General features: G+C 42.5%; 1 protein-coding gene and 1 pseudogene across 2 annotated transcripts in view; both read right to left on the bottom strand.

Annotated features, from left to right (window-relative positions):
- Positions 1–3,824: 3,824 nt before the first annotated feature.
- On the bottom strand, positions 3,825–4,533 carry LOC308560984 (large ribosomal subunit protein uL30 pseudogene; annotated as a pseudogene). The gene has a single exon. The product of its transcript is annotated as a large ribosomal subunit protein uL30 pseudogene (transcript).
- An 8,589-nt stretch (positions 4,534–13,122) lies between these two features.
- GCC2 (GRIP and coiled-coil domain containing 2) overlaps positions 13,123–15,999 on the bottom strand; it is a 69,838-nt gene continuing 66,961 nt past the window's right edge. Inside the window, exon 23 of the mRNA XM_081146029.1 lies at positions 13,123–14,947. Coding sequence (XP_081002155.1) covers positions 14,877–14,947 — 71 coding nt within the window. The 3' untranslated portion in view covers positions 13,123–14,876. The remainder of the gene's footprint in view (positions 14,948–15,999) is intronic.

Below are 15,999 nucleotides of genomic sequence, written 5' to 3'. Positions count from 1 at the left end.
CATGCGCCCCAACTGGGGCCAGGGACTGAACCTGCAACCCAGGTACGTGCCCTTCCTTGACCGAGAATCGAACCTGCAACCCTTCGGTGCATGGGCCAATGTTACATTATTTTTTCATATGTCTTTGAAATCTGATGTGTATTTTAACCTTACAGTATATCTCAGTTTGGAATAACCACATTTCAATCTTTCAATATCCACAAGTGACTAGTGACTACTGTATTAGACACAGCCGTTCTAGAACAAAGGAGTTTCTTTTAAAATATTTCAAAGTCGTAGTCTATAAGGCAATTATGAAAGCTGATCTGAATGATTTCTCCTTTTCCAGGAAAGGAAGCAGAAATTGTGCAGTCATGAAATTAAGTTAGCTGCATATTTTATGGGTCCCAGCAGAAATGCTCAAGGCCAGAGAGAATGATCTCAGTCAGAAACTCAGAATGAATCATATGAATTAAACATTAGATAATGTCCAGTGCTCAATATGAGTTTTAGTTTAAAATAAGATCATATTACAACACGAAATATAGAGATTTCCTAATTATGCTTAGTGTAGGAGGTATATCGAAACATTATTCTACAGAATATCACAAAGATATACTTTGTGAAAAATAATATTTTATTCTTTGGGCATAGATTCTTATTGTAATCTTAAACTGCAGTAAAATAAATAATATAAACTATCTGTTAAATTATTCAGAGAGGGTCTGAATTTGGAACTCAAGTGTCTACTTTGGTTTTAAGGGAAGTAATAAAAGTCATGAGACACCGAAAGCAATCAGCTGAGACTAACAAGCAGGGCTCTTACCAAAGAGGGACTATTTCTAAAACCTGGTACAACATTTGATGTCAGTATGGGCATAAGATAAAGTTGGTTTATTAATTGTTTTCCATGTTTACAAGTTTTCTTTAGTTTTAAAAAATATATTTTTATTGATTTTTAGGGAAAGAAGGGAGGAAGAGGGAGAGAGATAGATAAACATCAATGTGAGAGTGAGAGCGAAACATCGATCTGCCTCTTGCACTCCTTCTACTGGGGATCGAGCCAGCACCCTGGGCATAGGCCATATACGCTGACCGGGAATCAAACCAGCAATCTTTTGGTGCCCGGAATGATGCCCAATTAATTGAGCGACAGCAGCCAGGGCTTCTTTGGTTTTTTAGCAGTTGAGCTTCTTTCACTGAAAGACAATCTGTAGTGGAACTTCTAGTTCCCTTCAATCTTCATATATTTTTATTTTTTTTGTTAACCTTACCTGAGGATATTTTTTCCATTTATTTTTAGAAGGAGTAGAAGGGATGGGGCGGGGAGAGAGAGAGAAACATCAATGTGAGAGAGACACATTGATTGGCTGCCTCCTGCAACCCTTCAGTGCGAGGGCGATGCTCTACCAATGAATCACACCAGCCAGGGCTATTTATTTTATTTTAAAGGATTATAATAAAAAAACATGAATCCCATGCTCCTCTTGTCTGATCCTAGGCCCTCTCTCCAGAGGCAACTACTTTAAACTATTTTAGCTTTTTCTTCTAATATTTACCTTCATATTTCTACGTATTATGCTCATAGATTTGTTAAATCTATTTTTTACCATTTTGATTAATTTACTTTCATATTAGGTAAGAATTTAGGACCCTTCTGCCTCCTCACTTGCCCTATAACCATTCTCCTAATATAACATCCTAATATTTTGCAAAATGCTTTGACTTATTGTCATCCAGTGAGGCAGCAGCAACTATGGCCATGTCTCCTTTGTCATCTGCCTCTTTGTTTTTCCTAAAGTTAACATTAGCTTCTCCCTCCTACACTTTCTTAGTCTCCTAGTTACATCTCACTAATTCTTCAATGACTTTCTACTCTTTAATTTTTAGTAACTTTTTATCTTGGAAAATTTCAAGCACATATTAAAGTAGTGAGATGGTATTATATACACTCTAGCCCTCATCATGAAGCTTCAAGTATCAATCTGATTTTTCTCAGCAATGCAAGAATTTAGTTTAACATCCAAAAACCAATCAGTGTAGTAATATGTCCTATTAATAAAGGACAAAAACCTCATGATCATCTCAATCCTGAGGCCCTGGCTGGGTAGCTCAGAGTATCATCCCAATACACCAAGGGTGTGGATTTGACGCCAGGTCAGGGCACATATAAGAATCAAGCAATGAATACATCAATAAGCAGAACAGCAAATTGATGTGTTTTTCTCTCTCTCTCCTTTCTTCTCTCTCTAAAATCAACAAGTCAATAAAAAATGGACTTTGAGAAAGTATTTGACAAAACACAACACTCTCATGATAAAAACACTTAACAAACTAGGTATTAAAATAAAATTTCTCAACCTGATAAAGGGACTCTAAAAAATCTCACAGCTGACATCTTACTGAATGGTGAAAGACCGAATGCTCTACCCCTAAGATGAGAAATAAGTGAAGGATGTTTTCTCTTACTACCTCTCCTCAGCATTGTACTAGAGAATCTAGCCAAGGCAATCAGGCAAGAAAAATTAAAGGGCATCAAGACTGGAAAAGGGTGAAAGTTCTTTTTATTTGCATATGACATGATCTTGTATATAGAAAACCTATGAAATCCACATACTCAAATAACTGCTAGAGCCGATAAAGAGTTCACATGGTTGTGGAATACAAAATTAGTAAACAAAATCAATATTCTATACACAAGCAATGAACAATTAAAAAATGAAATTAAGAAACAATTCCATTTAAATGGGATAAAAATAAAATACTTAAGCATAAATTTAACGATTAAATGCAAGACTTGTATAGTGAAAACTACAAAATGTTGTCAAAAGAAAGTAAAGCAAACCTAAAGAAATGGAAAAAACCTCTATTTTCATGGATTGGAAGACTGAATGTATTTAAGAGGCAATACTTCCCAAATTGACCTACACATTCAACCCAACCCCTACGGAAACCCCAGCCTGTGTTTTTAAAGAACTTGACGGGCTCATCCTATATTTCACATGGAAACGCAAAGCACCCAGAGGAGTCAAAGCAGCATTAGAAAGGAAGAACACAGCGTGAGGAACCCACTTAATCCTGTGCAGTCTTGCCGCAGAGCTTCAGCGATGGGCAGAGGGGCCGGCAGGGGTCAGGCCGTAGATCCTCGGACTAGGCCTGAGAGCACAGATGCAAATGCTCATGTTTATGGCCAACTGGCTTTTCTTTTTTTTGTTTTGTTTGAGAAATCTCTTATTAGAAGATGCCCCAGGAGGCAACATTTGAAGATCGTGCCCGCGTCTTCTTCACCCGCCCAGCGGCTGGGGCGCTGCGACCCCGCGCGGGCCGGGCCTCGGGCTCCCCAGGGGGCGGGTCCCCGGGGCGGGCGCCGCGGGCAGGTCCCCGGGGCTGCCCAGGGGGCCGCCCCCCCCCACGGCTCCGGGCACCGATTCCATGGGCGGGCCCCAGGGCAACGGCGCCCGCTCGAGTTTCTCCCAGATGCCCTCGCCGGGCGCCGTGGGGCGACCACGTCCTCGCGGGCACGAGTGGAAGTCCACGCCCGCGCCCGGCGGGGAAGGGGCGCGCTGGGCGCGGCGCGGGCGCGGGAGGGAGGGAGGCGCCCCGCAGCCCGCGGCCGGCTGCGAGCTCTCGCCCCGGGGAGCCTCGGGCTTGGCCCCCACGCCCCTGCCCGCGTCCCGCGGGGAGCCCGGAGCACAGACCGGCCGCAGGGAGCCAGGCTGCCCAGGGCGCAGCTCCCAGGGCCGGCGGCTGGACAGTTGTTTTTCTCTCTCCCTCTCTTTCAGTTTCAAAGCACTCGCTTTATTAACCGACCAGATGACAAACGTAACCATGGTAGACTCCTTAGTTCATGCTCCTAATAAGCCTGTCGACCTGGTCTCTCCGCGGACCTTCCGCAGGGTGGCTGGTCTTCTCTTCAAGCCACCTCGTGGGGAGACCATTGGAGGGGCCACAGGGAGCTGTTTGCTTCTTTGAAGCGCTTTCCAACAGTACAGATCTCATGACAGATCCTCCACGCAGACGGTGCGATCAGTGTGTGATCTGTCAGGGCAACTCGTTTTTTGTTGATTTTGCCATAACCACGCTTGTAGACCCATTCGTTTACTGACTTCAGGTTTGGGTACCTACCCCAAGCAATATGGTTCCACAGGCCTCAGCGTGTTAATCAAAGCCTTGCTGAGCTTAACAAAGGTGCCTTTGGAGATCTGGCCAAGGGGAAGAAGCTGCAGCACCTTTCGGACCTTTGGGGTCACGCCATTGACGCCTGTGATCCTGATGACAAATGCCAACTTGGGTTCCGCGGGTACACAGAAGTTGCCAGCTTCTCTCGCCATCCTAGCCACTCGAATCCCAGTTCTGTCCATCTGCCTGTATTCCTTGTGATAGAGCGTAGCTTTTTCATAGATGAGCTTCCTTCTTGCTTTGGAAGCATCTTTTGGGCAAACTTTTCTCAGGGACTGGATCTTCAGCTCCGAAATTCTTTCACTTCTTCTTGAGGGTCTCTGGCACAGCAGGAACCTTCTTCTCTTCTGCACCCTCCAGGGTTCCAGCCGGAAAAGAGTGGTGAATTGATTTTCAACAAAGGTGCCAGGACAATTAGACGGGGAAAGGACAGTGTATTCAATAAATAGTGCTGGGACAAATGGATGTCAACATGCAAAATGATGAAGTTGGATTTCTTTCTATATTATATACATAAGTTAACTCAAAGTGGACCAGACACCTAAATTGTAAGAGCTAAAATGATAAAATTCTTAGAAAAAAACTTAGGTATAAACCTTTGTGACTTTGGATTAGGCCATGGTGCCTTAGATGTGACACCAAAAACACAAGTGACAAAGAAAAAAAGTAGATAAATTGAACTTCATCCAAATTAAAAATTTTGTGCTGCTAATGATATTGAGAAAGAAAAAAAGATTACCTACATAGTGGAAGAAAATATTTGCAAATCATAGATCTGATAAGGGACTTGTATATAGATTATGTAAAGAGCACAATTAAATAATAATAGGACAAATAACCCAATTTTTAAAATGGGCAAATAATTTAAACAGATATTTCTTTAAAGAAAATATACAGCCCGGCTGGGTGTGGCTCAGCGGTTGAATGTTGACCTAGGATCCAGGCGATCGGGATTCGATTCCTGGTCAGGGCACATGCCGGGGTTGCGGGCTCAATCCCCAGTCAGGGGCATGTAGGAGGCAACCGATCAATGACTCTCTCATCATTGATGTTTCTATCTCTCTTCCTCTCCTTTCCTCTCTCTGAAATCAATAAAGATATATTAAAAAAAAATATATATATATATATACAAAGCACATGAAACACACTTGATATAATTTCATTAGTCATCAGGGAAATGCAAATCAAAACCACAATGAGATACCACTTCACATCCACTCAGATGGTTGGAATCAGAGGCAGATAATTAAGTGTTAGTGAGAATGTGGAAAAAATGAAACCCTCGTACACTGTCGGCGAGATTGTTCAAGTAGAGCAGTCACTTTAGAACAGTTTGGCAGTTCCTCAAACATTAAACATAAAGTTACCACATAACTTAACAATTACACTCCTAGGAATATAGGTCAAATATTTTTTCTTTCTCATTTTCATTAACAAGCTGATCTTTTCTCTCAGCTCTCTGAAAATATTAATTTTTAAAAAGTTTTGTATATTCAGAGCTCTTTTTTCTGAAGGCTTACCTCAAATATTTGATTACCCTTAGTTATTCCTTCCTGTTTGAGTCAGACATCAGAAAGAGATGTGTCAGTTTTGTGTTGGTGGGCAGGGTTTCTTGAATAGTGTATTAACTCTAGGATGATGGCAATAAATGATCTTTTCACTAGGGAATCTCCAGACGTCAGTATCTTGTTTTCTCTGAGTCTGTTAAATTTCTCAGGAAAGTCATCCTCTGGTCAGGGTAACAGGCTCAGTTGGGGAGTTCTGGGGAACAGAGCAGGAGCAGGGGTGATATGGGTAAAAGGCGGCATGGGGGTGGCTCCCAGTCATAATGTAGGCATTTACTCAATATTCTTGTTTTAAGTACTACAGAGTTTTCTCTGCCTTTTCTGATGTAGCTGGTATTCTTAGTCTGGCTCAATTTCATTTGAAAAAATGAATCTGTCTCCTTCAGGGAGAGGGAAGAATTACTATCTGTTCTAGGTAGGTGAGAGTAACTACTCTTTACACAGATTTCTAAGTAACTCTCATTTTCAGCTCTCCAGTTTCCTCCCTCCTCCACCCCAACTCACACAACACCTGATGTATGTATGCGTTTACTATGAGGATGCAGGGACATTGTATAGAAGGCACTGTACCTCAGTCTCATGGATTAGAAGCAGTGTTGAAGGCTCCTGGAATTCTTACAAGTTTCTGTTATCTCTGCATTTGACCTTCTTTGCACTGTCGGTGGGTGTTTTTTCTGCTTTTTCTGTTTATCCCAGAGCTCCTACATCTACATGTCACAATGCCAGTTATGAAGATGTGTCTTGACGCTGTAGTCCCAAATCCACATTCCTGAGATAATAGAATTAACTTGGGTTTGGGATTTGTATCTGGTTCAATTGATTATGGTTGGGCCTACCTGCACCTTTGTATTGTGGTAGGACAAAAGTTCCCAGAGAGAGAGGCAGAGTTGGAGGAGATCGTTGTCATCTTAATTGCTGGGCAAACATCTAGAAGGGTAACCACTACACAGGTTCAGAGCCCATCCTTGAAGGGAAACCAGGGTTTTCATCTCCATTATTGAAACTAAAATCATATTTCCTCACCATATTTAGTGTCTATTCATACAAAACTGTATGTAATAATTTGAAGGGCACAACTTTATTTTACTCCCATGTAATCACATTTTGAATGCAGGTGGAAAAGGTTGTCCTTCTGTATATAATATACATAAACAACTAAATGATTTTTAACACTCATGGGTGAAAATTAGCTCAATGACACCTGCAAAGCTGTATCAGGTTGTTTTCTTTGTTGTGTATTTATTTTAAAGCAATAGCTGCTTTTCAGATACCAAATAAAACTAGGATAGCTTAATTATATAGTATGCTTACCATAGACAGGGAGTACTGTGGAGTCTCCTCCATTGGCCATGATGGTGCAGGGGAGGTTCTTATATTGAGCATGCCAAAGGCTAGAAATCTGAATGGATAGGGCCCAAGTGCACCGAAAGCTAAAAAGATGGACAGGGCCTGAGCATGCCAAAAGCTAGAAAGGTAATTGGATAAAAAAGAAGCCCTCAACTCCCTAACCCTGAGAACCATGGGCTTGAGCAGGAAGAGAGGATAATCTTTGATACAGGAATCCACCATTCTCCCAGGTTGTGACACTTGAATAAACCTCCTTCCTTTTGCACCAGCACCTGTCTCATGAATTTGACTTTTGTTGTGGTAGGCACATGAATGTCCATTTCGATTGCAGTTTTTGGTGACCCAGATGGGACAGCATGGACCTCACTGAGTCCCAAAGGGCCCAGGCTAGGGTCCCAGCTGCCTGTGGCAAGCTGACCCCAGGAGCGGGGCTGTGGGGACTTACTAGCAGCTACTGAGAGCTTTTCTTGGGGAATGTCCCTAAACTCCTTCTCAAGGCATCAGCTGCCTGAAATGCTTGGCTGGTGGAAGGTTTCTGAGGACTAGATGGACTCCAAGATTGGGTAGGTTGAACCAGTGTACAACTGGGGTCCTCTATCCCTGCTGCTTGGGCTCTGTGCCACTTGGGTCCAGTTAATACAATTTTTGGTACTGGTTGGTAGGCTATCCCTCCCATTTGGGCTTTGTGCCACTTGGGTCCTTTCAGGACCACTTGTGGTATCGGTTGGCAGGGGTAAGACTTGCTTGTGAGCACTCATTTGGACTGAATTATGGGTCTAAGTTTTGTTCATATGTTCCCACTTTGTCTGGTTTTGGGTTTGTACTTTTGTGCCATCAGTTGTTGTTCTGCTTTGACTCCTGAAGGGAGCCCACTGGGACAAATTTTAGCAGATTGGTCCATGTACGGCTATAATCCAATGACTAAGAAAGAATTGATTTTTTATTGTAACACTGCCTGGCCTATGTATACTTTAGACTATAGGGGAAAATGGCCCCTAATTGTTCCCTAAATTACTATACCATCATACAGTTGGAATTGTTTTGCCAATGGTCAGAGAAATGGTATGACATTCCTTATGTCCAGGCATTTATGTCTTCACACAATAAGGATTTAGCAAAGAAAGGGAACAACCAAATGAGGCAGAGAAAGAAACTGGCTTCAAAACTCCTCCCTGATAGTAATACACAGGAAGAAAAGGAAAGTGAGATGAGTCTCTTTAATGAGACCATCCCAGAGAACCCAGAATTAGCAGCAAGATCCCCCCGCCCCTGCTGCTAGATACCCCTGAAATAGGGCCAGGGGAGCAACAGCCCCACCCTGTATGATGAAGGAATGGTCTCCCCCTCAAAGAAAGGGCAGGACACCCAATCTGGCCAGGGAGCATACTGTCCAAAGCAGGACAATTCCCTTTGAGGTGATATACTATAGGTGGAATAAACCAGGAAGGCCAGCCTGCTGACTGCTACTGAGCCCATACTCCATTTTCTACTTTAGATTTACCTAGTTAGGATCCTCACATAGGGAGGATCCTCAGAAAATGGAAGATCTTACCACCTCCACTTTTGCCACTCACCATCCAAATTGGGCAGATGTGCAGGCTCTCCCTAACATCCTGCTAACGAGAGATGAAAGGTGGCTATAGATAAGGCTAGAGAAGAGGCTCATCATCTCCGTTAAGAGAATCCCAAGAGGACCCCAACCCAGCCTGGGTGATTCCCTTCACAGAGCCCAACTGGGACTCATATAGTGGGGACCTAGCCTTCCTAGAACATTATAAAAGGTGCACATTGGAAGGGCTTGAAAAGGGCTAGACAAAAGAGCCTGAATATGATACAGGCCATTCAACAGAACCCAAAGATCCTTCTCAGTGTTTAGAAAGGCTCTATTAGGCCTATTTTTAAAAAATTTATTGTTGACAGTATTAGAAATGTCCCCCATTTCCCCCTTTGCCCCCCTCTACCCAGCCCCTGCCCCACTCCAGGCCTTCCCCACACTGGTGTGTGTCCATGAGCTATGCATATATGCATTCTATTAGGCCTATTGAAAGCACACTGATGTGAACCTACAGGCACCAGAAAATGTCCATATGGTAAACATGACTTTTATTGGGCAAAGTGCCCTGGATATCAGATGAGGTCTTGGGAACGAATCCCTCCTAGCTGGTGGACAGTAGCCTTTAAAGTTCACCATGCTTGGGATATAAGGCAATTAAAGCAGGCCATCATTTTCTTAGAAACAGTGCAGGAAACAAGAAGGAGAGGCAGGACACTAGGTGCCAATTAATGTGCCTATTTATTGTAAAGAGGAGGGCCACTGGAGAAAGGGCTGCCCCAAACTCAAAAAAAATAAAAAGGATAGAAACCCTCACCTAGAGATGTAGAAAAGAATGAGGAATCTGGAGGCCCAGGGGCTCCCCTAGACACCTCCCGACCTATTACTATTTCCCTACAGGAGTCCTGGATACAACTGACAGTGGGGAACAAGCTAAGTGACCCCCTTGTAGATACTTAGTGCTAATACAAAACTAACTGAGAAAAGTTCAGCTGTGGTGATGGTTACTGTAGTGACAGGACGATTACAAAAATGAGCATTCCTTCAACCTCTAAAATGCCATCTTGGGGATCAAAAACTTCTGCCTAGTTTTCTCTACATGCCACACTGCCCATCCCATCACTGGGTCAAGAATTACTTTGTAAATTGCATGCACAAATAATTTTTTCCTCTGAAACAGCAATTATGTTTAGTAATCCTGCTGGAACATGCTCTCCAGCTCCAGGTGCTCCTGACTTTCCTGATAGGACTCAGAGGTGAACTCTCCCCACCCAAGATCTACAAGCAGGCCAATCGAGACATTTGGGCTGACAAAGCCGCAGCAGATCGGATCTATTGGATCAGCCACTGACAGAACTTTACTGGGAATTATATAAACAGATGGGAACAGCTTCATGGAGAACGCTCAACGACGAGCTGGGTACACAGTAGTCACCAAAGACAAGGTAATAGAAGCCCAGGCCCTTGCCGTAGGAAACTCAGCACAAAAGGCTGAGCGGATAGCCCTCACCAGAGCCTTAGAATTATCTCTGGGAAAGAATGTTAACATCTTACACTGACTCTAAATATGCCTTCATGGTAGTCCATGCCCATGGAGCTATATAAAGAGGGCTCTTAACCTCGGGAAATAAGGACATCAGATATGCAAAAGAGATTCAAAAATTGCTAGAGGCCGTTACTCTACTGAACCAGACTTCCCTAATGCACTGCATAGGACACTAAAAGGCTGGTTCCCCCCAAAGCCAGGAAAACCAAACTGCTGATAAAGCAGCAGGACAAGCCACCCAGGAGCTATTACTACTTGGGGCTTTAATTCCCCACCTTGTCATAATTTAAACCCCATTACACAGAATTAGATGAGGAACAGGCCTGTGAATGGGGATTCTCTAACACGGATCCTAATTCTATATGGAAGATCAACACTCATGGTATGATCTTGCTCCCTGAAGCTCTATCTAGTATATCCCCCCCTCAAACACCTACATGAACGGACCCACTATGGAAGGGATGCTTTAACAGACCTCATTAGACCACATCTGAAGGGTCCTCATTTACAAAGGACCATTCAGAAGATTATCCAAGCCTGTCAGATATGTGCCAATAACAATCCTAAGACAGAACGTGCCCAACAGGAGAGGGAGTACAATATAAAGGGATCTGTCCATTAGAGGACTGGCGGTTTGAATTTACACAGATGCCTAAAAACATAGGACGCTTTAAATTTTTATTAGTTTTTGTAGATGCCGTTTATGGATGAATACAGGCATACCCCAGTAGAACTGAGAAGGTAACTGAGGTACCTTCAGAGAAATAATCAAAGAAATAATCCTTAGGTTTGGACTTCCTTACAGCATCAGCATTCAAAGCAACACTGGGCCATTGTGTTCACTTCAGAAAATCTCCCAGAAGATAGGACGGGCACTGCAGATTCAATGGGAACTACATGCACCTCGGTGACCCCAATCTACGGCGAAGACTGAGAAAATGAACCACTTGGTAAAGAAGACCCTGGTGAAAATATGCCAGAAAACACTTTTGAAATGGGAGCAGGCCCTCCCTATTGCTTTGCTCTGAATTAGGGTAGCATCCTGAAGTGGGCTGAAATCAAGTCCTTTTGAAATGGTTTATGGGAGACCCTTCCAAGTTTGTTTTAGGAACACCCCCTTTAGATTTAGAACATGTATCAAAAAATCAAACAATATGTACAACACTTAGGGCAAACACTAACAACTTTGCACAAGTTTGCTCATTGCAGGTCTATACCGGTCTGATGAGTCCTTACACACCCGTTCCAGCCGGGAAACCAAGTCTTACTAAAGACCTGGAAGGCTCAAGGTCCTGGACAGCAGTTAGCTGAGCAAAGGACCAGTCCCTGTGATATCCTGCTGACAACACACTGTTCCCTAAGCTCATGGGAATCAAGCCTTGGACCCACCACACATGGATAAAGAGGGTGTCGCCTGAGGACTCGGGTCTCACAGCTGCTGTTGATACCGCGAGGGAAAGCTGGATCTGAACTCCTGAAAGAGATCTAAACTTCCTCTTTCAGAAAAGGAAAGCGCCTCCCAAAGCTAGGAGACAATGTTACTTTTATTATTATTTTTTACAATTGCTATACTTTATGCCCATGCTTGGACTGGTAACACCTTTGTCAGCATTTCCCCAACAGTGGCTTCCTTGGCAAACGTATCCTGCCGTTGCACTGCCACCGAAAGCCCCACTCAGGATTACATCATGGGAATCCTTTAGCCTCTCTAGGTTCTCATCTGGTTACAATTTCTCCTGCACTACTTGGCATACCCCTCACTAAACACTTGTTTGTCTACACAATAGGTCTCACTTTGGAAGCCCATTGGTAACACTGCCCCTTGAAAATATGAAGCCGTCTACCAGCTTCACTTGCTTGGCAGTGCCATCCTCTAGACGCCAAGTGTGTCGTCTTGCACAGACAGCGATCCTGCTCCCTCGCAGAGAGACTTCCCTCCATTCTTAACCCCCGGCTTCCTTTAGTAGAGCAAGAATCTTGAGCCAGGCGTGGGTAAGGCTACGCCCCTTGACAGCAGGAAGAAACTACAGAGGCTAAGACCTCCATGCACCTACTTGTCAGATTACAAGGGTTCAGAGGTTTAAAGGGGAGAGCTGTTATCATAGACAGTCAGGCAGCACAGGGAGTCTCCCCCGCTGGCGAAGATGGCACAGAGAAAGGTTCTTCCCCTGAGCATGCGGCAAGCTACAGGGATGAATGGACAGGGCACAAGCTCGCCAAAAGCTAACAAGGTAATTGGACAGGAAACAAAAGCCCTCTCCTCCCTCTCCCTGTAAGAACTGCGGGCTTGAGCAGGAAAGGGAGATGGTCTTTGAGACAGGAGGCCACCATTCTCCAGGTCACAACACCTGAATAAACTCTTCCTTTTTGCACCGGCACCCACGTCACGAGTTTGGCTTTCATGGTGGTAGGCAGCCAAAGCTGCGTTTCATTACTGTATGTGTACTTTTTGTGTGTGCTGTGCCATTCACCCAGTATCAAAATTGTGTCTTTATGGAAAACGTCAAACTCCTCAATACTATACATTTCCAGCTACATAATCAACATAATCAATTAACATGGGGCGCAAAAAGAACACAAGGTACTGGAGCCTTTAGCAAGCCTTAGCTTTGCTAGTACGTAGTTTGGTTACACTTCTGACAAAGCTTGTTTAAAAGAATGTAATTCCCAAAGTTTGTTTAAAGGAACACAACTCTCGATCTTACACTGTTCGGAATGTGAGCAAAGCTCACTGCAGAGACGAGATGCCTTACGTGACAGACAGGCTGCAGCCTGAGGTGCCCACAGGAGGGTAGGCAGGGCTTGCCGCGCAAGGAGGAAGAGGAGAGGGCTGTCAGACACGCAGGCCCGCGGTCGCCACGTCGTGCCCACAAGGTCAACCTCTGTTCTCTCAGGCCCCTGATACTCTAGGTCCCAACTGTCTAAAGATGGTAGCAAATGACACTGCAATTTTAATTCATAAGCCAATTTATAACCCCAAAGAAACAGTGTTTAAGAGAGTAGGCATAAAAACATAATAGTTAAACATATTTAATAGAAATATTAAAATAATCACTCATTTCCTCTCATTGCTAAAACCATGAAAGAATATTCCTTTTGTAATCAAAGTTATAATTTTTTAATCATGCAAAAAGATACTTTTGTTATTACATTCATAAGTAGAAACTATATTTCAAAACAAATATATAGACTTCAAAAAGGCCTAAAATTAAAGAGAGAGTGGAATTCACTTAAATAATATTACAGTTTCATTGTATGCTGCTGGCATACTTATATTCACAGTTTATAAAGTAAAAAAATTAAACTTTTAAAGTCAGCTCTGAAATAGATGCATTTCCATCAATACATTCACTAGTTAGTTCTGTTCTTCTAAAATAGGAGGAAAGACAGATATATGAGATATTTTTAAAAGAACAAACTCAACATGTCAGCAGCAAATTTCAGTTAAATTAGAAACCAATATTCTGATTAACCAAAGCACAGTCTGTTCACCAGCTGAGACTGAAAATTAGAATATAAATTGGAAAGCTTAAGAGAAACCTTCATAGAACACACTTTGTGGTAATTTAACAAATAAATATTAAAAATACAATTCTCAAATTTATGATTTAAGAACACAATTTTGGTCTAGTCAGTAAAATATATTCAGAGGCATCAAAGACAAGTCACACCACCATCTAGAGTTATTAAGAGCTTGTGGAAAGGTAGCATTGACCTCTAAGGTGTCTCTAATATCCTTCTAATGGAAAACTTACAGAATGACATTATCTGCTGAAACATGGGAAGTACCAGTTTCATATTTCGATAAAGTGCTGAGTAATACGGTCATTGTTCTGATAAATTTTTGAGATGAAGAGACTTCTCAAAATAGACTCATGACTTAGAAGTAGTTAAGCCATAACAAGAGCCAGAGAGACAGCATAAAATCAGCCCAAGGTGAGGTGGTCGTTCCGTCTACTCACATTCAGTGTTACACCTGCCAATTCCAGGGCTTCAACAACACAATGAGTTTTGAGATAACTTACTTTAGAGGGGGAAAAAGAACAGTTACTTTTAAAGTAAAGAACTATAAAACTGTATTTTAACTTAGTCTCATAATTAACTGTAGCATATTTACTTAACCAACTTTACCAATCATTTTCCTTCATGTTCTAATTAACAAATTTTACAATTTATAGCTGATTACAATCTGTAAGTCTGACCTTGCAATAAATATTCTTGTAATACTATAGTATTTTTAGAAGGCTAAATTCCAGTTGATATGGTGCCAAATTTTAGTTTAATTTCAAAATTCACAGTACTTCCCAGAAATAGGCAGGTCCTGAGGTTCCAGAGAATGGAGTGAATTCGTTCCTGGTGTTTTCACCTGGAAGCATGCACAGGCGATCACAGAATCAAAGGGCTGTGGACTGGTATCAACAATGCAGGCTGTTGTCCTTCTACTTCGAGCTGAGACTTTTTAAATTCAGGGTCAGGCAAATGCAGGCTTACAGTTGTGAGTATGCAAAACACACAATTCTTGTATTATTTATTTGTATTACAACTGTAAACCTACTTTTGCCTACCCGTTTATGCGCCTCAGTATGTACAAATATGTGCAGACACGGATATATACATACTTTTTGATGAAAGAATTACAGCAATATATGTGAACCATTTTTGCCAAATGGATTCTATTTGGTTAATACATAATGTTCTTTCCATCAGTCTATCTAAGTCCAGACCAACTATGCAGATAGGATGCCCATCCGGAGGAACGGGAAGCATTTTCTTCCTCACCTTTGGGGAGTTAAAAAAAAAAAAAAAAGTATTAATCTTCTGAATAGTATACTTTGATGTTATGAATCTTTCTGTTCTTTAACTTTCAGTATTTATTGTCTTTCTCTATTAGATAATTCCAAAATAAAGTTTCCAGCACCATTAAATATTATTGAAAATAAGAACTTTTTACATTCTTTTAAAACAGAAGCCTTTACATAACTCAGAACCTAAAACCAATAGGTTTATAGTAAACCTCAAAACTAAACCAAAACAGCCCAGCCAGGCTTGGCTCAGCGGTTGAGCGCTGACCTAGGATCCAGGCGATCTGGGTTTGATTCCTAGTCAGGGCACATGCCTGAGTTGCAGGCTCGCAACCGATCAATGACTCTCTCATCACTGATGTTTCTGTCCCTCTCCCTTCATCTCTCTGAAATCAATAAAGATATATTTTTAAAAAAACACAAACAAACCCAAAGAAACTGTTTTCTAATCATTTAAAAATCAGGCTTATTGAAGTATAATTTACTTAGTCAAATCCAACTTTTTAAAAAAATATATCTTTATTGATTTCAGAGAGAGGAAGGGAGAGGGAGAAAGAGAGAGAAACATCAATGATGAGAAGGTTGCCCGGCGGGGCGTGGCTTAGCGGTTGAGCGTTGACCTGGGATCCAGGCAATCGGGGTTCTTCGATTCCCGGTCAGGGCACATGCCCGGGTTGCGGGCTCGATCAATGACTCTCTCATCATTGATGTTTCTCTCTCTCTCTCTCCCTCTCCCTTCCTCTCTCTGAGGTCAATAAAGATATATTTAAAAAAAAAAAAAATGATGAGAAGGTCATCACTGATCAGCTGCCTCCTGCATGCCCCCAACTGGGGATGGAGCCCGCAACCTGGGCATGTGCCCTGACCGGGAATCAAACCCCAATTGCCTGGATCCCAGGTCGACGCTCAACCGCTGAGCCACGCCCGGCCGGGCTGCACAGGTTTTTTATTTAAAAATTTGAGAACTAATTCACGTATCATAAAATTCACCCTTTTAGGGCTTATAATTCAGTGGTTTTTAATATGTTG

Source organism: Miniopterus schreibersii, assembly GCF_964146895.1.
Source record: "Miniopterus schreibersii genome assembly, chromosome: 8".
Classification (NCBI taxonomy): domain Eukaryota; kingdom Metazoa; phylum Chordata; class Mammalia; order Chiroptera; family Miniopteridae; genus Miniopterus; species Miniopterus schreibersii.
The sequence above is the reverse complement of the archived record's forward strand: the minus strand, read 5'-3'. Positions and strand labels throughout refer to the sequence as shown.